This window comes from Syngnathoides biaculeatus, chromosome 12 (assembly GCF_019802595.1).
Source record: "Syngnathoides biaculeatus isolate LvHL_M chromosome 12, ASM1980259v1, whole genome shotgun sequence".
Lineage (NCBI taxonomy): Eukaryota > Metazoa > Chordata > Actinopteri > Syngnathiformes > Syngnathidae > Syngnathoides > Syngnathoides biaculeatus.
The window spans coordinates 26273331-26296051 of record NC_084651.1 but is presented as its reverse complement, the minus strand read 5'-3'; the positions used below and the strand labels follow the sequence as shown (position 1 = coordinate 26296051).

The 22721-nt window shown below is 41.4% G+C and overlaps 1 protein-coding gene across 1 annotated transcript in view; it reads right to left on the bottom strand.

Moving 5' to 3' along the window:
• Positions 1-22344, bottom strand: part of atp6v1ba (ATPase, H+ transporting, lysosomal, V1 subunit B, member a) — a 103584-nt gene extending 81240 nt beyond the window's left edge. Inside the window, exon 1 of the mRNA XM_061836797.1 lies at positions 21913-22344. Coding sequence (XP_061692781.1) covers positions 21913-22018 — 106 coding nt within the window. The 5' untranslated portion in view covers positions 22019-22344. The remainder of the gene's footprint in view (positions 1-21912) is intronic.
• Positions 22345-22721: the final 377 nt, after the last annotated feature.

Genomic DNA, 22721 nt, shown 5'->3' with positions numbered 1-22721 from the left:
TGGATATAAAGGAGCTTCCCTAAATTGCTCAGCCATTCACAAGTAAAGATGGGGTGAGGTTCACCTCTTTGTGAACAAGTGCGTGAGAAAAATAGTTGAACAGTTTAAAAGACGTTCCCTAATGTACCATTGGGAATGCAGCCCTATGGGGGCACAAACCAGTGCAATCTGTAGGCCGGTCCCAAGCCCGGATAAATGCAGAGGGTTGCGTCAGGAAGGGCATCCGGCGTAAAAACTGTGCCAAACAAATATGAGCGTTCATCTAAAGAATCCCATACCGGATCGGTCGTGGCCCGGGTTAACAACGCCCGCCCCCGGCACTGCTAACCTGCAGGGCGTCGGTGGAAATTCAGCTACTGTGGGTCGAAGACAAAGAAGAGGAGGAAACCAGATCCAGCGTCAGAAGAAAAAGAGGAATGCACAGAGCCTACAACTGAGTGTAGGGACTTTGAATGTTGGGACTATGACAGAAAAAGCACAGGAGTTGGTTGACATGATGATTAGGAGAAAGGTTGATATTCTGTGCATCCAAGAGAGCAGGTGGAAAGGTAGTAAGGCTAGAAGTTTGGGAGCAGGGTTTAAATTATTCTACCACGGAGTAGATGGGAAGAGAAATGGAGTAGGGGTTATTTTAAAGGAAGAGCTGGCTAAGAATGTCTTGGAGGTGAAAAGAGTATCAGATCGAGTGATGAGACTAAAATTTGTAATTGAGGGTGTTATGTATAATGTGGTTAGCGGCTATGCACCACAGGTAGGATGTGACCTAGAGTTGAAAGAGAAATTCTGGAAGGAACTAGATGAAGTAGTTCTGAGCATCCCAGACAGCGAGAGAGTTGTGATTGGTGCAGATTGTAATGGACATATTGGTAAAGGAAACAGGGGCGATGAAGAAGTGATGGGTAAGTACGGCATCCAGGAAAGGAACTTTGTAGGGCAGATGGTGGTGGACTTTGCAAAAAGGATGGAGATGGCTGTAGTAAACACTTATTTCCAGAAGAGGGAGGAACATATAGTGACCTACAAGAGCGGAGGTAGAACCACGCAGGTAGATTATATTTTGTGCAGACGAAGTAATCTGAAGGAGGTTACTGACAGTATAGTAGTGGTAGGGGAGAGTGTAGCTCGACAGCATAGGATGGTAGTATGTAGGATGATTTTGGTGGTGGGTAGGAAGATTAAGAAGACAAAGGTAGAGCAGAGAACCATGTGGTGGAAGCTGAGAAAGGAAGAATGTTGTGCGGCCTTCCGGAAAGAGGTGAGACAGGCTCTCGATGGACAACCGAAGCTCCCGGAAGACTGGACGACGACAGCCAAGGTGATCAGAGAGACAGGCAGGAGAGTACTTGGTGTGTCATCTGGTAGGAAAGGGGAGAAGGAGACTTGGTGGTGGAACCCCAAAATACAGGGAGTCATACAAGGAAAGAGATTAGCGAAGAAGAAGTGGGATACTGAGAGGACTGAGGAGAGGCGAAAGGAGTACATCGAGATGCGACGTAGGGCAAAGGTAGAGGTGGCAAAGGCTAAACAAGAGGCATATGAAGACATGTACACCAGGTTGGACACGAAAGAAGGAGAAAAGGATCTCTACAGGTTGGCCAGACAGAGGGATAGAGATGGGAAGGATGTGCAGCAGGTCAGGGTGATTAAGGATAGAGATGGAAATGTGTTGACTGGTGTCGGTAGTGTACTAAATAGATGGAAAGAATACTTTGAGAAGTTGATGAATGAAGAAAATGAGAGAGAAGGAAGAGTTGAAGAGGCAAGTGTGAAGGACCAGGAAGTGGCAATGATTAGTAAAGGGGAAGTCAGAAAGGCAGTACAAAGGATGAAAAATGGAAAGGCAGTTGGTCCTGATGATATACCAGTGCAGGTATGGAACCAATTTGGAGGGATGGCTGTGGAGTTTTTGACCAACTTATTTAAGAGAATACTAGCGGGCGAAAAGATGCCTGAAGAATGCAGGAAAAGTCTTCTAGTTCCAATTTTTAAGAAGAAAGGGGATGTTCAAGCTGTGGGAACTATAGAGTTGATGAGCCGCGCAATGAAGTTATGGGAAAAAGTAGTGGAGGCTAGACTCAGGACAGAAGTAAGTATCTGCGAGCAACAGAATGGTTTCATGACTAGAAAGAGTACCACAGATGCATTATTTGCCTTGAGGATGCTCGTGGAAAAGTACAGAGAAGGTCAGAAGGAGCTACATTGTGTCTTTGTGGATCGAGAGAAAGCCTATGACAGAGTACCAAGAGAGGAACTGTGGTACTGCATGCGTAAGTCTGGTGTGGCAGAGAAGTATGTTAAAATAGTACAGGACATGTATGATGGCAGCAGAACATTGGTGAGGTGTGCCTTAGGTGTGACAGAGGAATTTAAGGTGGAGGTGGGACTGCATCAGGGATCAGCTCTGAGGCCCTCCCTGTTTACAGTGGTAATGGATAGGCTGACAGATGAGGTTAGACTGGAATCCCCTTGGACCATGATGTTCGCAGATGATATTGTCATATGCAGTGAAAGCAGGGAGCATGCAGAGGAACAATTGGAAAGATGGAGACATGCACTAGAAAGGAGAGGAATGAAGATTAGCCGAAGTAAAACAGAATATATGTGCGTGAATGAGAAAAGTAGAGGGGGAAGAGTGAGGCTACAGGGAGAAGAGATAGCGAGGGTGGACGACTTCAAATACTTGGGGTCAACAATCCAGAGCAATGGTGAGTGTGGTCAGGAAGTGAAGAAACGGGTCCAAGCAGGTTGGAACAGCTGGCGAAAAGTGTTTGGTGTGTTATGTGACAGAAGAGTGTCTGCTAGGATGAAGGGCAAAGTTTACAAAACAGTGGTGAGGCCGGCCATGATGTACCGATTAGAGACGGTGGCACTGAAGAAACAACAGGAAGCTGAACTGGAGGTGGCAGAAATGAAGATGTTGAGGTTCTCGCTCGGAGTGATCAGGTTGGATAGGATTAGAAATGAGCTCATTAGAGGGACAGCCAAAGCTGGATGTTTTGGAGACAAGGTTCGAGAGAGCAGACTTCGATGGTTTGGACATGTTCAGAGGCGAGAGAGTGAGTATATTGGTAGAAGGATGCTGAGGATGGCGCTCCCAGGCAAAAGAGCGAGAGGAAGACCAAAGAGAAGGTTTATGGATGTGGTGAGGGAAGACATGAGGGCAGTTGGGGTTAGAGAGATGCAGGAGATAGGCTAAGATGGCAAAAGATGACACGCTGTGGCGACCCCTAACGGGACAAGCCGAAAGGAAAAGAAGGAGAAGAATGTACCATTGGAGGAATTTAATCATCTATGTTCCATATCATCATCAAATGGTTCTGAAAATCTGGAAAAATTGCTGCAGCGAAGTCGAAAAACCACATTGAAAGCCCATGAACTTCCAACCCTCAGGTTGCACTGTATCAAAAACTGACATCATTGTTTAAATGACATCACCACATGGGCTAAGGAACACTTCAGAAAAATGTCACTAAATACACTATAGTACGCCATCCGTTAAATGCAAGTTATAACACCACAATGCAAAACAAAAGCCATTTATCAACAATACTCAGAAAAAACGCCTGCTTCTCTGGGCCCATACTCATTTAAAATGGACTGATGCAAAGTGTTAGTGTTCCGTGGTTCGACAAGTCCACATTTGAAATTGTTTTTGGAAATTGCGGACATCCTGTCCTCCGGACAAAAGAAACATTCAGTCTATTTTGGACGTAAAGTTCAAAATATGATGGTATGAGTGTGTTAGTGCCAATGCCATGAGTAATTTACAGCGCTGTGAAGGAACCATTAATGCGAAAAATTACATATAGGTTTTGGAGAAACCTATGCTGCTATTCAAGCAATGTCTTTTTCATGGATGCCCCTTCTTGCTCCAACAAGACAATGCCAAACCAAATTCTGCACATATTACAAAAGTGTGGCTTTAAAGTAAAAGAGCACAGAGACTAAACAGACCTGCCTGCAATCGGGATACATGTCTCTCAAAGTGGGGTGCATTATGAAGCATGAAATAAAAAAAAAACAGTTTAAAACAAAAGGCAAAATAACACAGTGGTAAACATGACACTGTCTAATCTTTTTTGGAATGTGTTGCAGTCATATGTTTAACAACTTCATTGGAATTGGGTTTTTAAAACTAAGAATACTTAAGTATGAGTAAAAACCCAATCTTAGGTCCTGAGCATTCTGGAGGAGGTTTTTGTCCAAGATATCCCTGTAAATTGCTGCATTCATCTTTCGTTTGATTGCAACCATCCATTGTGTCCCTGCAGCTGAAAAACACACCCACAGCATGAGGATGCCACCAACATGTTACAGTGTTGGGACTGTGATGGACAGGGAATGACCACTACCTGATTTTCTCAACACATTCCACTTAGAACTAAGGCCAAAAAGTTATATCTTGGTCTTATTAGACCAGAGAATCTTCTCACAATCTTGGAGTCCATAGGGTGTTTTTTTTTTACCGAACTCCATTAAAGGTTTCATGTGGCTTGCACAAAGGAGAGGCTTTGGTCAGGTCACTGCCATAAATCTGCGGGAGGGCTGCAGTGATGGCGGACTTTCTAGAACTTTCTCCCATCTCTGGGGCTCTTTGGTTTCTTCTTTACCTCTCTAACCAACCCTCTTCTCCCTTGACTCCTCAGTTTGGCCGGACAGCCAGCTCTTGGAAGGGTACTGGTCATTCTAAGTGTCTTCCATTTAAGGATTATGGAGGCCACTGTGCTCTTAAGAACCTTGAGTGCAAAACATTTTTTTAACCTTTACCAGATCTGTGCCTTCCCACAATTCTGTCTGAGCTCTTCAGGCAGTTCCTTTGACCTCATGATTCTCAATTGACCCCTCCATACAGGGCACGTTCCCACGCCTCCTGAAGTGACGTCACACCACGTGCGCTAGCGTCAGACAAACAATTAGCAAAAATGGCGGCGCAGCAAGAAACGAATAGAGCGAAACTGTCCGATTTACCGTCTGATTTCTCACTCGCATTCTTAGCTAACAGTGAAATATCGTTGAAAAGCAGACAGCAGGGCTTCAAGTATTTCAGCGAGGGGTATTTAAATTTTATTTACATGCATATTGATGGAGAAACCATTGATATTAGCGCGAGATCTTTCCGGAGTCAGAGGAAGACCGAGAAGCCACATAATATAATATATTATAATCCAAAGACGAATTTGTCATTGACAGTTTCCTATTTTCGTGTTACCTATCACACTTGTGTGCAGAATCTGTATGTGTATCTGTATAGCCGTTTGTGAACCGCTGTATGAAGGAAAAGAAGGCGAGGCTTGATTTACGAGTTGTTTTCTCGTTTTCTTTGTGTAACGTCACGCGCTCCCCTCAAAAATTATTCTTGAATTCGTGCCGAACCTACGTAAGTCCCGACCGAGTACGACAATCGCTACTTTAGTGTCCTCAAACATCCTTCCTTCAGTCTTGGTGTCTCGGTGCACGTCGAAGGCTTTTAGGACTGCTAGTCCGGTTTAGCTTAGCTCACCGCCAACAAAGCGACATGTTTGTGCAGTCAGATCATCGCAAAATATCGCTCAACACAGATCAAGTGTGTCAATCATTCACACGTAGCTATGTTATGCAAGCGAAGAACTGCTAATTCATTTATATGAGACATGTATTGAAAATCAAATATAGGGCTTACCTTCGTGCAAACATATCTGTTCCGGTTGATGGATTCATTGATCATGCGGTCTTCCACAAAGTTTGATCCATCAAAGACAATTTTCGTACTCAGTCTTCTGTTCCGGTTGATTTTAGATGGATTCAGTTGATGATGCAGTCTTCCACAAAGTTTGATCCATCGAAGACATTTTTCGTACTGGGTCTTTGGTTTTGGAAAGGGTACGAATTGAACTCCACCAACTAGCCTTTCAGGACACCTGTCGTCACTATTATAAAGTCCCTGACTACACCTCTTAACCATATCGATTGTTAAAGAACCCAAATACGCGATAAAACGCTAAAAAAGCTATACTGGACCATGGAATGTTGTCTGAGGGAACTGTGGGTCCAAAAAGGGGCGTGGTTTATGCAGATCTCTGGCCTCTGATTGGTCAGCGACGCGGATGACGCAATTTCTACGGAGGGATCAATTGCTCTGACATACACCGTGAGCTGTAAGATCTTTTAGAGACAGGCCAGTGGATTTCCTAATAAATCCAATTAGTATAATTAAATCCCAAGTGTCATCGCTATAAACATTCTAAAAAAGATGTTATGAAAAATACAGAACATTTTTCACTTAAATAACCATCCGAAAAAATAAATGTGAGCGGAGAGCGCATCATCCATGCACAAAGTTGCAGAAGTGTTATTCTACGATATCCAAGTGGTCGCCATATTGGCTGCATCCTCTGTAAGTGATGTCACTCGGACATTCGCCAATGAAAACACGCGGTGCACCCTAACTATAGGAGATGAACACGTCCCTTCTGACACGGCAGCTTTTTTCGAAAAGGAAAATACCACACAACCGAGTGAAGTTACAGGGGCAATATTACACGATTGTTTCGAGGACTCAGGGCAATATTACACAATTGTTTCGATCCATGTTCAGATGCTCTGCGATCACGGCCAAACCGCATCCCCGTCCAATCCACTTCCGCAGCGGAAATGAGCCATCGCAGCTCATCGCAGCCGGCCAGTGTGGCTAATGACGGAGCCGAGCTGTACTGCTTTAGGGGGTTATTCATAGACGCCGCAGTACGATGAACAACACAGTCAGCCGGGGCGCTTTACTGCGTGCACGCGGCTGAGTGACGCATTCTCGGCTGGGTTCTTCAGAGCCGCCCCGTCCGCAAAGGCCGACGCGCAGCCTTCGCAGAAGCTGTGACCGGTGTGGCTGATTTTCGGTGCCGTGGTGGCATATAATGGAGCCGAGGCGTGCTGCCTTTAGAGGGTTGTTCACAGCCACCGCAGTACGCGATGAACACTATCGAGCTGGGGCGCATTACTGCTCGCACAAGGCTGAGTGAGACATTGTTGGCTGGGTTCTTCAGATTCGCCACCGTCCGCGCAGCAGCCCGACGCTGTCTGACGTGCACATCGACATATTTCATACGCGGATCTTTTGTTACGTTATGAGAGACCGATTACATGGTCCTGCTTTTAGAGGGTTGTTCACAACCACCGATTACCCGATTATGTGGTCAGCCCCAAACTATTATTTTTTTTAGTAGCTGAATACACACCTACCTGTGATTTGGAACCCACGAAGCTCTCGTCCTCTGCACCCGTGCAATCCATTTTTCATAACGAACCGGGTCTCTTTCAAACTTATGAAGGGTAGTTCCATTCTCCCAAGTGTTCAAGCAATGTCCAGCAATGCAATGAGCTGGCATTTTGGCTAACACGAAGGAACAATGAGCTACCTTCCCGGAGTTAAAACTAATGGAAAAACGAGTCCACTTGGGAGCGCCGCTGTCCTTTTCATCACTTCCTGCTTCTTCTCGAAAACAAATCCTTCGAGAGGATTTTCATGGCGGGAGTTACAAAAAGCTGTATATGTCAAAATCATGTTTTGTGGTGAAAAAACACATGGTGCCCATATTGGCTGACGTTTTTTCATTAACAACATACTAAAAATCATCCATTTCATGACACTTGACCTTTAAGAACAGCTGGAATCTAGTGAAGGTGCTGAACTATCTCAAGGATTATTGGAAGAAATGGACAGCAACAGAGTAAATATATGAATATCAGCTGTGTGATATTTCAGTTTTGTTTTGTTTTTTTAAATAAATCTGAAAAAAATTTAACTTTTTTTCCCCCAGTCGATATGGGTGCTTTGTGCACATTAATGAGAAATGAATTTAAATGACTGTGGGAAATGGCTTCAGTAAAAAATGTAAGCAGGTCTAAATAATTTCCACTGGATGGATATTTATAAACACACACACACGTGTATATTTATACACAGCCACCGAGCAGATGTAGGGAGGACCATCCAACACATGATTTTGTTAAACTTGAAACTGCATTACATTGGCCTCAAAAATAAAAGTGCACGTCATCAAAAGTGTACACCCTTTGATCCACAAAAGCACCTTCAACAAGTCACAAGCAACGATAAATCCACATATCAACACGTAAAATAGAGATATTTGGAAGAAAAGTGGAATAGCAGAAATATTTGTGGATTTGAAAATCACAAGCAAATAACAGACATTTCTCATTCTCTCAGTTTGCTGAATTCAATACAGCCTTTTCACAAAGGTCTCTTCATGACGCTTTTTTTGCAGTTATTTATGGAGTTATTGTATCATTTATGGAGTTATTTTGTCCATCACAACAAAGCAAGAAATCATCGAGAAATATGAAAAAGGTTTTGACCGGCATCGCCAAAGAATATCCAACCGCCATATTTAATGACCTCCTGAAGAAGGATGGCGGCGAGGGAACTTCGAAACAAGAGACACACCCAGAGTTGAGGCCATCGCGTCGGTGGTTTGAAAAATTCAACAGGACTGAAATCACTCCATTGTTCAGCATGGCGAGGCATCGAGTGCAGACCAGAATGCAGCCAGATAATATGTTTTTAAATTCGAACAATTGGCTTTGGAAGAAGGGTACGTTCCACAGCAAGTTTTCAATTGGAGAGAGGAGATTGGCCTATTTTGAAAAAAGATGGCTCATCGTAGATTTATAACACCAGAGGAGAAGAAACTGCCAAACCACACGTTGTGTGCATGCCTCCTCAGTCGCCCACAATGACTTTTACTTGTAACTCACCTTCTCTTCGCATCGTTGCTCAACGCCAAAGGTAAATGAACATAAGTTTTTATTATTCTTTACATTATGTAAACTTTGAATGCTTATTTTTGGCAATGGCAGAGGGTTGGGTGGCTTGGACCGGATTAGGCTATTTACATATAAAATGTGATTTTACTTACAAAAAATTTGAGTCATGAAACGACTTCTGGAAGGCATTATTTTCGTAAGTAGAGGTACCACTGTAAATACATGCATCAATACTCTGGCATATATCCTTCAAACTGTGAAATACAAGCTATAATATTATTCGATCATGTCTTCTAATTTCTTTGTTACATTGTGTCTCACTGCGTGCACCATACTGCTCCTCAGGCGTCAAGACGTTACTTTATGTAATCCATGAATGTCAGTCTCTGTCACACATACTGCTACTGATTGTCTATTTGAGTAACATCACCTGATCAAGGCTTTTCTAACATTTCAAACAACAAGATACAGTGAAGAAAACATGTTTTTAACAACGTGTGATACAGTGGCAAATAAGTATTTGCACACCTGTCTATCAGCTAGAATTCTGACCCTCAAAGACCTCTTAGTCCGCCTTTAAAAGTCCACCTCTACTCCATGTGTTATCCTGAAGCAGATGCACCTGTTTGAGGTCGTTAGTTGTATAAAGACACCTGTCTACCCCATACAATCAGTAAGACTCAAACTTCTAACATAGCCAAACCAAAGAGTTGTCCAAAGACACCAGAGACAAAGTTGTACAAGCCCACACGGCTGGAAAGGGCTACGGAGAAATTGCCAAGCAGCTTATTGAAAAAAGGTCCACTGTTGGAGCAATCATTAGAAAATGGAAGACGCTAAACATGACAGTTATTCTCAATGAGAGTGGAGCCCCATGCAAGATATCACCTCATGGGGTCTCATTGGTCCTTAGAATGATGAGGAATTAGCCCAGGACTTGGTCAATGACCTGAAAACAGCTGGGAGCACCGTTTCCAAGATGACTGATGGTAATACACTAAGATGTCATGGTTTGAAATCATGAATGGCACGGAAGTTTCCCCTGCTTAAACCAGCACATGTCAAGGCCCATCTTAAGTTTGCCACTGACCATTTGGATGACACAGAGGAGTCATGGGAGAAAGTTTTGTGGTCAGATGAGATGGAACAAAATTGAACTTTTTGGTCATAATTCCACTAACTGTGTTTGGAGGAAGACGAATGATGAGTTCCATACCAAGAACACCATCCCAACTTTGAAGCATTGGTGTTGTAGAATCATGCTGTGGGGGTCTTTTTCTGCACATGGGACAGGACGACCGCACTGTATTAAGGAGAGGATGACCGCGGCCATATATCATGAGATTTTGGGGAACAACCTCTTTCCCTCAGTCAGAGCATTGAAGATGGGTCGTGGCTGGGTCGTTCAACATGACAATGACCCGAAGCACACAGCCAGGAAAACCAAGGACCTAAACCCAACAGAAAATCTTTGTCTGATCTAGAGAAGATCTGTGTGGAGGAGTGGGCCAAAATCCCTCCTGCAGTCTGTGCAAACCTGGTAAACAACTACAGAAAATGTTTGACCTATGTAATTGCAAACAACAGCTACTGTAACAAATACTAACATTGGTTTTCTCAGGTGTTCAAATACTTATTGGCAGCTGCACCACACAAATAGTTTAAAAAAAAAAAAAAAAAAAAAAAAAAAAAAAAAAATCATACATTGTGATTTCTGGAATTTTATTTTTAGATTATCTCTCTCACAGTGGACATGGACCTACGATGAAAATTTCAGACCCCTCCATGATTTCTAAGTGGGAGAATTTGCAATATAGCAGGGTGTTCAAATAGTTATTTTCTTCACTGTAAGTAAATTGTTCATGATTATCGCTGAAAGCAGATTGGACAGATCTCAGTTTCAGCCAACACTCAAAGTTGCAATATTTGCATCAGATCAGAAGTAAAAAAGTTAGATTGGCACTTCCGTATTTGATGTATATTGGTAGGTTAACCTAACCCTAACCGTTCCGGAAGTTCTTTTGTAACATGAAACTTTCATTAGTAGAAACGCATTTTACAAGTAAATAGCCTAATCCGTTCCAAGATCCCAAGATTGATTGTTTACTTCAGTGTTGTAACTGCTTGGCAATGTGAATCTACACACGGGCTGTTTGCAAAGTTCTGTAATTTTAAAAGGCGTTAAATTATTGGTCATTTGAAAACAACATTTGTTTCAAACTGAATTTTCCTTTCTGTGTTGGCAGACGTTTTTTTTTTTTTTTTTTTTCATACTGTATACCGAGTATTACTTCTACCTTCAACTTTAACAGGTTTTATCCTGTTGTGGGTTCTAGTTCCCCTGGTCAGGCTGTTCCCTGTGTAGTGTTGTTTTTCCCAACTCCATGTGTATACAGCTGGACATAGATAACAGTCTTGTTTTGTCTTCTTTTATCCTCTCTTTCTGTCTCTCTCACTTTTGTATGACCAAATGACTTTTAACCTGATCTTTAGTAAGGGATGACAACTCTCAAGACTTGTACCTTTTCCTCTCTTAGCACTTTCCTTTCTTTTTTTAATAAAAAATCCACAAGGATAAGCTTGCCTCCTTGCTTATGGTGTCAGAAAAAGATTTTGCCAAAGCAATTGCGATGCTATTCATCATAAAATGTCAAATCTTTTGTTTCTGTGTGAGAACTAAATTGTTTATTGTTTCAGTTCTTGTATGCGTATGATTTTCATTTTCAGTTATTTGCATTTTACAAGGTGAGAAAAGGTGAGAGGACTGCTGATGCACTTTTGTTCTGTTAAAAATATAAATTTTATCGCAACCAAGAAAACATTAATAAGTGGCTATTTTTGTCACAACAATTCTAATAACGGTGGCAATTTCTGTCACTGCAATCATCAAAAAACGCTATCATATATAGGTTCTAATTTAAAACAGACTGAAAATAAAATCAAAACAGGCAATAAATGGAAACATGGGTGGCTCTTAGAACTTTAAAAGCAGCCTTTAACGTCAGCTACCAGTATTCAGTCCATGGCTCATGAACTCTTGCAGCAAATTACAAATACTGCAACCAGACCATGGGCTGCAGCCATTTAGAAATGTGCTTTACAGACAAGGCTTGCCAGAAGAATTATACCATTTCAGAAGTACGATGGTTACATGTAAGTATAAGGGCTACATCACAAAATACCCTCGTATTGCCAGTAAGATAGGCCAAGGTCCATTAAGTAATTTTCTTCTTCTTCTCGAAGAGGCTTTTAGTCCATGCTTGCCTTTCTGACACTTGCATAAAGGTACAAAAAAATACTGCTGTTCTGTTCAAGAAGAGAAATCAATGTAAGGGAACAGGTGAAAAAAACAGATCCAATAACATCTATATCAGTAATCAGCCATTTGGTTGTTCAAGCAAAGTATTCCACAAGGACAAAAAATAACCCCATAAACAAAACAATTACACAACCATCTTCACCAGGCCCCTCAAAAAACAAAAATCACCAAGAGCCACACAACAAATACATGCTGCAGAGCTCCTACCAACACAAACAGCAACATACATCGGTAAAATACTATCCAATTAGTCAATCTGGTGACCTCACCTAATTAGATAACAAATGTTGGGAAAGGCTCCAAGTGTGACACAGTTGCAGTTCAATACTACTACAAAGAAAAGGGTGTCCCTAAATTCTGGAAAAATGTATCCCTGTTTTGAAAAACTAGCAAAACATTCACATTGGTGTGTACAGTGCATTTTACCACATTAAACTATGTTGCATGTGTTATGTTTTCATCAAGTAGCCATTCTCCTTCACTATCAACCTGAAAGCAAAATCAAGTAGATTATGGTGATTGAGACCACTTGACATGAAAGTAATTAATTCCATATTTAATATGAGAGGTTAAAAATAAAAGATCACATGTACTGTGTGTCCTGATTTAAAGCGCAACTGACATTCATATATACGTACATTTTAAAATATATTGTTATGAAAACTACATATAATATTATTCACTTCAATGTCTATGCGAAAAATAATGCGGAGAGCGTGACAGTCAAATGCAATGTTGCGGAAGTCTCACTCGACAGCCCAGTGAAAGCTATATTGCCTGCAATGTCATTTGCAGGTGTCACACTGGGAGTCACCATTGAGAAGACGCTGGACCACCTGTTATGGCAGATGAACAACAGAGATTTTCCTGACACCCCTTCTGAGACTGAAGCTCTTTTTTGAGGAAGAGAACATCTCAGAATCGAGTGAAGTGACCGAGGCCATATTAGCAATCATTTCGAGCCATACTTAGATGATATGCGGATCACTTCTAACTAACAACACTCCCCGACAGAGGGGCGAGGAACCCAATGAAATATTCAAAATGACAGGCCTATAATTGTTCGATTTCCTAACTCTTTTACAAGTCTTGTGTATGTCGCGTACTAAGGAGGACACATGCCGGGTGAAGTAAGTACGTCAAGGGTGCCAAGACACCGGTGACCGGTAGTGGGGGGGAGCTCCTTTCTCCTCCCCGCCAGCGATTTGACAACACAGGCAAGCCAGCCTCCTGGCCCGGCCCACCTCTGCATCGGGTGAAATGGCAGCTAACTGCGGCGATATGACGCGGCTCTTTTGTTACGTTCTGAGAGAAAGATTACGTCGTCGGACGTGGATGTATCTTTTTATTCATCCGGTTTCTGAAGAACAAATAAACTGACACAACCGATATGACACAGATCTTTTGTTAAGTTCTGAGAGAAGGATTACATCGTCGGACGCCGACAGACCTTTTTATTCATCCTGCTGCTAATGAACAAGTAAGTGGACAGTACCGAGGTCCAAGGGGATTCCATTCTAACCTCATCTGTAAGCCTATTACCACAGCATCAGGAAGGGGCTCAGACTTGATCGCTGATGCAGTCCCACCTCCACCTTAAACTTTTCTGTCACACCTACGGCACACCTCACCACTGTTCTGCCGCCCTCATATATGTCCTGTACTATTTTAACATATTTCTCCATCACACCAGATTTACATACGCATTACCACAGTTCCTCCCTTGGCACTCTGTCATAGGCTTTCTCGAGAGCCACAAAGACAATGTAGCTCCTTCTGACCTTCCCTGTACTTTTCCACTCCCATTCTCAAGCCAAATAATGCATCTGTGGTAGTCTTTCTAGGCATGAAACCATACTGTTGCTCGCAGATACTTACTTCTGTCCTGAATCTAGCCTCCACTGCTCGTTCCCATAACTTAATTGTGTGGCTCAGCAACTTTATTCCTCTACAGTTCCCACAGCTCTGCACATCGCCTTTCTTCTTTAAAATGGGAACTACACATTTTCCCTCCATTCTTCAAGTATCTTCTCACCCGCTAGTATTCTGTTGAATAAGTTGGTCAAACAATCCAGACCTACCTCTCCAAATTGCTTCCATACCTCCACAGGTATGTCATCGGGACTAACTGCCTTTCCATTTTTCATCCTCTTTAGTGCCTTTCTAACTTCCTAATCATAGCCACTTCCTGGTCCTTCACACTTGCCTCGTCTGCCCTTCCTTCTCTCTCATTTTCTTCATTCATCAACTTCTCAAAGTAATCATTTGTATCTATTCTACATAAGTATCTGTTTAGCACACTGCTGGCACCAGTCAATCAGTCAAAGTTCCATCTCTATCCTTAATCATCATTATCTGCTGCACATCCTTCCCATCTCAATCCCTCTGCCTGGCCAACCTCGAGACATCCTTTTCTCCTTTCGTGTCCAACCTGGTGTACATGTCGTCATATGCCTTTTCTTTAGCCTTCGCTACCTCTACCTTTTCCCTACGTCACATCTCAATGTATTCTTTTCGCCTCTCCTCAGTCTTCTCAGTGTTCCACTTCTTCGCTAATCTCTTTCCTTGTATGACTTCTATATTTTGGGGTTCCACCGCCAAGTTTCCTTCTCCCCTTTCCTACCAGAAGACACACCAAGTACACTCCTGCCTGTCTCTCTGATCACCTTGGCTGTCTCACCTCTTTCTGAAAGGCCACACAACATTCTTCCTTTCTCAGCTTCCACCACAAGGTTCTTTGTTCTACCTTGGTCTTCTTAATCTTCCTATCCAACACCAGGGTCTTTCATATGCTGTCGAGCTACATTCTCCCCTACCACTACCTTACAGTCAGTAACCTCCTTTAGATTACATCATCTGCATTAAAAAAAAAAAAAAAGAACCTGCGTGCTTCTACCTCCGTTCTTGCAGGTCACTATGTCCTTGCCTCTTCTGGGATTAAGAAAAAAAAAAAAGTGTTAAATACTGCCATTTCCATCCTTTTTGCAAAGTCTACCACCATCTGTCCTTCAAAGTTCCTTTCCTAGATGCCATACTTTGTCCCCCCCATTTCCTTCTCCAATCTGAACCTATCACAACTCTCTGTGTATAGGATGCTCACATCTACTTCATCTAGTTCCTTCCAGAATTTCTCTTCCAACTCTAGGTCACATCCTACCTGTGAGGAACAGACGCTAACCACATTGTACATAACACCATCAATTTCAAATTTTAGCCTCATTACTCGATCTGATACTCTTTTCACCTCCAAGACATTTTTAGCAAGCTCTTTCTTTAAAATAACCCCCACTCCATTTCTCTTCCCACCTACTCTGCGGTAGAATAATTTAAACCGTCCTCCTAAATTTCTGCCCTTACTACCTTTCCACTTGCTCTCTTGGAAGCACAATATATCAATTATAATATATTTCCTAATTATCATGTCAACCAACTCCTGAGGTTTTCCTGTCATAATACCAACATTCAAAGTCCCTACACTCAGTTGTAGGCTCTGTGCGTTCCTCTTCTTCTTCTTCTGCCAATGAATCTGCTTTCCTCTTCTTTGTCTTTGACAATTGTACATGCTCACACCAAAGTCTGAGCATCCCTGCTAAAGCTACTGCTCCCAGTACCTGACCTTGGCTCAGCGAATTATGACACAGCCAATCATCATAAAATGCTACATATCGCCAATTATGATCTAGCTGATGAGATCAGTTTAGGTCTTTTTTGTCAAACATGTTAAACGATATCCCAGGTCTCTAACACGATTCAGCACCGTTCAAAGCGCCCATCCCTCTTTGAGCCTCCTCTCTTTCCTCACTGCTTGCCACTGCTCAGCTCCAGCTGAACAGGGCACTGCCCGTTCCTACCGTCACAAACCTCCGATTACTCATGGGGGAACAAGACTCTATCGAACCAAAGTAGATTGATTTTGACAGCAGTATATGCCCATGGTCATAGTTTTACTTGGGCTTTAAACAATCGGAATTTTTAGGGCCGGTCACCAATCAGCAAGTTTGTAAAAACAGTAACAGATCTGATCACGAGATGGTGCAACGTGTCTATTTCCATGACTTGTTAATTTATTGTATGTACCGTATTTTCCGCACTAGAAGGCGCACCTAAAATGAATGGCCTATTTTAAGACTTTTTTCACATATAAGCATACCAGTCAACTCGGATTTTGTGGTGACTCTTACTTATACAGCCGTATTTCACAAATCATACGGACTCTGAAAATTTCTGTTTTTTTTTTCCCCAACAGGTAGTTCTATTTGCTTTTCCCCAGAATGGCGCGAGTCTACTCTATTGTGGGGAAAACCCAAAGCTGGGGAATTCCAAACGTAGCCTGCATCAAAGATTTTTGTCGCAGCAGGCATGATGTTTAGCGCAGCAGCATATGATGATTTAGATTAGCAAAATACTTTCATTTCCGGTAACTTTCCAGTCAATCACGTGTTCCCTAGTTGAAAAGAGCAGAGTATTCATTGCATGGTATGGTAGTCTACAAGCAAGTTCTACAACGAAACAAGTATATTATTCATATTGCGCAATGGGAGAACCACCAAGGAAGAAAAGTAAAACGAAGCACAGTGGAAGGTTTTTTCAAGAATGGATATCGCCGTTTAATGGTACGATAATGCCTGGTAAGACTGAAGAATATGCGCATTGCACAATTTGCAAACGTGAAGTAAAAGTTGTTGCATCTGGAGTTCATGATGTAAAAGAAGATTTGAAGTCAAATTTGCACCAAAGGAATACCCGGGAATCACAAAAGCAGCCAAATATGATGCAATTCACGAAGGCTAACACGACCAGTGCTCCAAAGGGTATCCTTTGTGGGGAATTGCATCTGACAAACTTTATCGTGCAGCATAACTTACCATTGTCCGTTACGGATCAACTTTGTGAACTCCTTCCCAAGGTCTGTCCGGATAGCAAGATTGCAACAAAGATAAAATGTAGAAGAACAAAGACTACACAAATTGTAAAGAAATGCGTTGCACCCGAGGCAACACGTCACGTTATTGAACATTGCCGAAAAAAGCCATTTTCAATGTTAATTGATGAGTCAAACGACCAGAAAACTGAAAAGAGACTCGTTGTGCTTGTGCAGATATTTAACATGGATGAAGGAGCAACGACACGAATGCCTGATATGCCCGTCTGTAACAGTGGTACAGCAGAAGACATCTTCAACAAGCTGGATGACATGCTTCGGTAAGAAAATTCGTATTCAATTTTATATTTGAAATTTTTATCGTATAGTTATTACCTGAGTGCTAAATTGCTATTTTTCTTTGTTTTTCAATATATAGTTTTTATTCAATTTTATGTTTGAAATTTTTATTGTATAGTTATTACCTTCGTACTGAATTGCTATATTTCTGTAGGTTTGTTTTTTTTCCAATATTAAGTGACCAACCTTATCATTTTATATGTTTCAGAGATTTGGAGATACCTTGGTAATATTGTGTGGGATTTGGCTCCGACAATTCCAATGTGATCAGCAAAAGAAAATCCATGTTAACAAGGATCATCAACAGCCAGAGTGCTTCAATATGGGCTGCATCTGCCACTTTGTGCTGGTGCTGGAATTAAAGATTTAACTGTCAAAGTTGATGAACTACTCATTGACATTTTTTTACCATTTTGAACACAGCACAAAGAGGAAAGAAACCTACAAAGAATTCCAAGAATTTATAGACATCAAAAACCTTCAAATATTAAAACACTGTCCAACTCGCTGGCTCTGACTTGAAAAATCAGTGAAAAGAACAATAAATGGGTTGCCAGCATTAGGGAGCTACTTTGAGAGCTATCCCGATAAAAAGAAAGCAGGCAGAGTCAAAAGAATACATGAACAATTGTCCTCACCTCTCACAAATTTTTGGAGTTCATTCTGCCCTTCCTGAACGATTTCAACATATTATTTCAATCAGGAGAAACAAAGATTGGTATGATGGCAGATGAAATGGACAGGCTGTTGGGGAAACAAATGGTTAAATGTGTCAAAATGTGCCTTGTTCGAAGTCAGAGTTTGCAGCAAATTCAATTTCAGGAACGAAGCTTACGACATGACAACCAATTGATTGCTGTTGGTATGAAAACAAGACAGACACTTTGTCAGCTGGAGGAAGATGGGTTCGACCCTCAAGTCAAAGACACATTCTTTCAAAGCGTCCGATGTTTCTATGAGGCAGTATTGAAAAAAATGATCACAAAGTTTCCCTGGGAAAACCAAACCATCAAGGACCTTATGGTGTTGGATCCAAGAAAAAGAAATGATCTCGACTACACTGTGATAACAAGATTGGGAGAAAAATTTGTCCGAGACCATGACCCAGAAGAACTCAAGGATGAATTCGAGGAGTTTCAACTTTTGAATGATGAGGACATCAAATGTACAAATGATGATGGCACAGCAAAGGCAGTGGATCAAATTTGGTTAGGAATCATGAAGATGAAAACACCTATGGGCAAACCAATGTTCCATCATCTCAGCAAAGTGATGGAAGCAGTGCATAGCTTACCTCATAGCATTGCAGACTGTGAAAGGATCTTCAGTTTAGTGAGAAAAGTTCACACAGAGTTAAGAAAATCACTTGTTCCAGAAACACTGTAAGCATTATTGGAAAGCAAAGTCAATATGGATGGATGCTGTAATTTTGAGCCGAAGGGTCAGCATTTAGAGTTAGTGAAGAAAGTTACACATGAATACAATTTGGAACAGGGTAATGACACTAAATAAGACTTTGATAATTAGACATTAACTTCATATATTATCATTATGGAGATATACAATAAAAAAAAAAATCATTGAAAAACTTTATGTTTATTCTCCACCGTTAACTGGAGGTAGCAGAAATGAAGATGTTGAAGCTCTCGCTTGGAGTGGATTAGAAATGAGCTCATTAGAGGGACAGCCAAAGTTGGATGTTTTGGAGACAAGATTCGAGAGAGCAGACTTCGATGGTTTGGACATGTTCAGAGGTGAGAGAGTGAGTATATTGGTGGAAGAGTGCTGAGGATGGAGCTGCCAGGCAAAAGAGCGAGAGGAAGACCAAAGAGAAGGTTTATGGATGTGGTGAGGGAAGACATGAGGGCAGTTGGGGTTAGAGAGGAAGATGCAGAAGATAGGCTAAGATGGAAAAAGATGACACACTGTGGGGACCCCTAATGGGACAAGCCGAAAAGAAAGGAAGAAGATTTTGACATATAATTTGCTTTGGTATGTTATAAGGATTAGTTGCTCTCTATAAGCATTTTTTTTGGTAGTTTACACAGGTTGGTGCTCTGAAAAGTTGACAGGTATAAGGAGCACCGGATTATAAGGCAAACCGCATTATAAGGCTCGTAGAATAGACGCTACAGTAGAGGCTGGGGTTACGTTATGCATCCATTAGATTGAGTTGCACTAAAGGCTCAATATTGATCCATATATAAGGCGCACCGTCGGCTTTTGAGAAAATTAAAGGCTTTTAGGTGCGCCTTATAGTGCAGAAAATACGGTACTTGTGTAATGTACACAGAGTACTGTATCTTCAAATTACAGGGACTCCTCAGGGTACAACATCCTCAACCCAAGACATTTCGACTTTACGGCGCCTGTTTTTCGTCCGCCATTTTATTTCTGCTTAGCTAATACATATTGCTTATTTGTGTTTGTGCACCAGGATTATATATACCTTTTTCCCCCACCTTTGTACACATTATGGCCCAAAAGAACAAAGCTGGGGTTTTTAACAATGCTGGTCCAGCCAAAAGAAAAGCAATTACCATAGAAAGGAAGCTCTTCGATCGTTGCCGAGATGGAACGTTTACTTACATCATAGATTAAGGATCAGAAACAATGTAGGCTAAATCTCAGCCTAATGTTCATTCAGGGAAAAATCATGGTGTATTTTCTTAACTTTTAAAGAGCAGAAAGGCAAGGATGCTGAGGAAGAATTTACCACTAGTAAGGGCTACCTGCACATACTTCCATAGCAATAGCTAAGCAAAGCCTCCACTCGTTCTTCATCATCCACCTGTCACAGTAATGGAAAGTACAGCACCTTTTTTTTTTTTTTTTTGCATTTAAGTTGAAGTTGACTTTGTGGGAGATGCAAATGGCGACCCTGCTCTATCCCCCTGTCTGAGAGCTTTGAAGAAAGCTTGGCTAGACCGTCAATATGGCCAGTCACATGACTTCCTCTATAACTGAACCGAGAATGAGTAAGGGCACTCTATATAAATGATAGGAGACCTTGTTCCAGAAATGAACAAGATTTTGAAAGTACACTTTGTGAAGTTTGCAGATGAATCACACAGTGGCAATAAAGGAGAGGTTGTGGGAGATTGAGCATACCAACAAAGATTAGCATCATGACAACAAATTTGCTGTGGGAATGGCTGTAAGAATGAATTTAACTCAAGACAATTAGCCCAGCTGTAGAGGAGAATTTTTTTTAAATCAGCAAGAGATTTCTATCAAGCAGGAGTGTCAAAAATCATACCCAAATTTTATTTTATAAAATAAAAATTGCACTTGGCATAACTAGGTTCCTTTGTTTGAAATACTGCTCACTCTTCGGTCATGCTTACCACACAGTAATGCTGAATGTATGAACGCTTTTGCTTGTTAGGTTAACACTGAGTACAGAAACTGTTTGGGAATAGACACATCGACCATACTATATGCAGGTGAAAATGAAATGTGGTCAAATGTTATGAGGTCAATCCGACCAAAGAGATAGAAATGGCAAAATCAGCCACTGTAAATGATAACAAACAGCATAAGTTAAAATGTTGCCAGCAAACAGGTTCTCCAGATGATGATATTTCATGTCATTATTATAATTGATTAAAATCATGACTTTCAGAAACTAATAAAGCTTTGTTTGTGATTTTTAAAAATTGAATTCCATTAACATTTATGGTAAGCGCAATCTATGTTTTTTAAGAGCAAAACGTGAATTTAGGAAGATCGTACAGGCTTTGGGGTTGAGAGGTATAAGTACATTCCGTTTTTAAATCAGTTTTCAGTTCAAGCGGCGACTACAAACGACTCAACTCCACGTGATCTTTGCCACTGTATATGGAAAAACTCGTGATCGTGTCACATGACATGTCATAGCTCATCTTCACCAAGGTAACGACTTCCTCCAGAGTGTGACATAATGTTCTGCAATTGTAACGCTTTGACAGGTTACAAGCAGCGTTAGAACTCCCTCAATGAATTACATTTTCTCAACGACAGCTGAACAGTCATACAGGAGGTTTAAACCTATGACAGACCCTTAACAGGCAGGTCAAGGATTGTAGTGCAGTAACCCTGACATTAAAATTACAACACTAATAATTGTTCATACAATGACATTGATGAACAACGCCAAGTCATCAAATAGTGTCCAAGCAATGACAAATGCTTGCCAAAATAAGTCACAATTAGCAACGCAGCTTACAAGCTAGACATAGCTTGGCCGATTTGATACATGAGTGACACCAACAGTAACTTGGTCAAAAACAAACATAATTGAACAAAACGAACGTTGCCAGAACAGTAGTGTATAAACTAAGTATCCATCTTGTTACCGGCATCTGAATACTGTAACTTTTAATCCATCTGATGATCGGTTTAAAACTACACATTAAAACACACATTGTTACAGCATCAATCATCTAGTTTCAACACACAAAGGTAGTCGTAATCTACACTTGAATTCAGTTCTGTAGCAAATGTCAGTAGAGATCTTGTTTACTTTCTTCTGCATATCTACGAATGTCGAAATGTTACAAATGGCACCTGTGTTGGCCTACAGCTACGACAGCAGCTAAGTAGCAGCTTGGTTTATTCGGTGTACAGTACATACTTAGCCTTGGTTGAGAGATGTAATTTCTTGTCACAGCCTGAGTGTGCGTCCTCGCTCCTGCTGCCAAGCCGTTGTCCATCGCCCTGTTTGCCATTATTGTTGCCATTGCTGGATAAATGCACGGCGAGTTGAGAAAGGAAGAAAGGTCTTGTCCGGTAGCTTTGCTAAGTGGTGCTGCACAACACAGATGACAGCGGAAGGCTGGTCATATGACTGGTTAAGCGGATGTCAGTGGTTCAAACGCCAGTGACTTTTAAAACTGGAACTGTTTACTGTACGTGTTCGCGTCACCGAGTTGATGAAAAAGTATTTAGATCCAAATTACCAATGCAGAAAATTCTTATTTGATAATTACGTCATATTCCATTTTTTTAACATTGTTTTATCTCTCTTTCTAACTTGTAATTCAGATTTCGCCACCTAACATAAGGTGGTAAAGATCAAAATTGACACCAGGTTATCCTTATTATTCCTAATGAGGGGTCACCAACATTGTGGCAACAGGGCATCAGGCAGCCCCAAGTACTGAATGAGTAATGTTCTACTAAAAATGGGCCTGCTCTATAGCTCACCAGTCATGGACATTTTGTTTTCTGATGAATGCTGTAGACAGAAATACAGACTGTAGTAACCCTGGGAATTGTGTGCATGTATGTACGTGTGTACGTGACTGTATTGTCCTGTTTCAAATGTGGGTAAAGTAGCCAGATATTGTACTCGAGTAAAAGTACTGGTCTCTGCACATTGTATGCGATCAATTCCTCCAAAACTTTACCTCCATCCAACGTACATTTGCCATTTCTGGAATT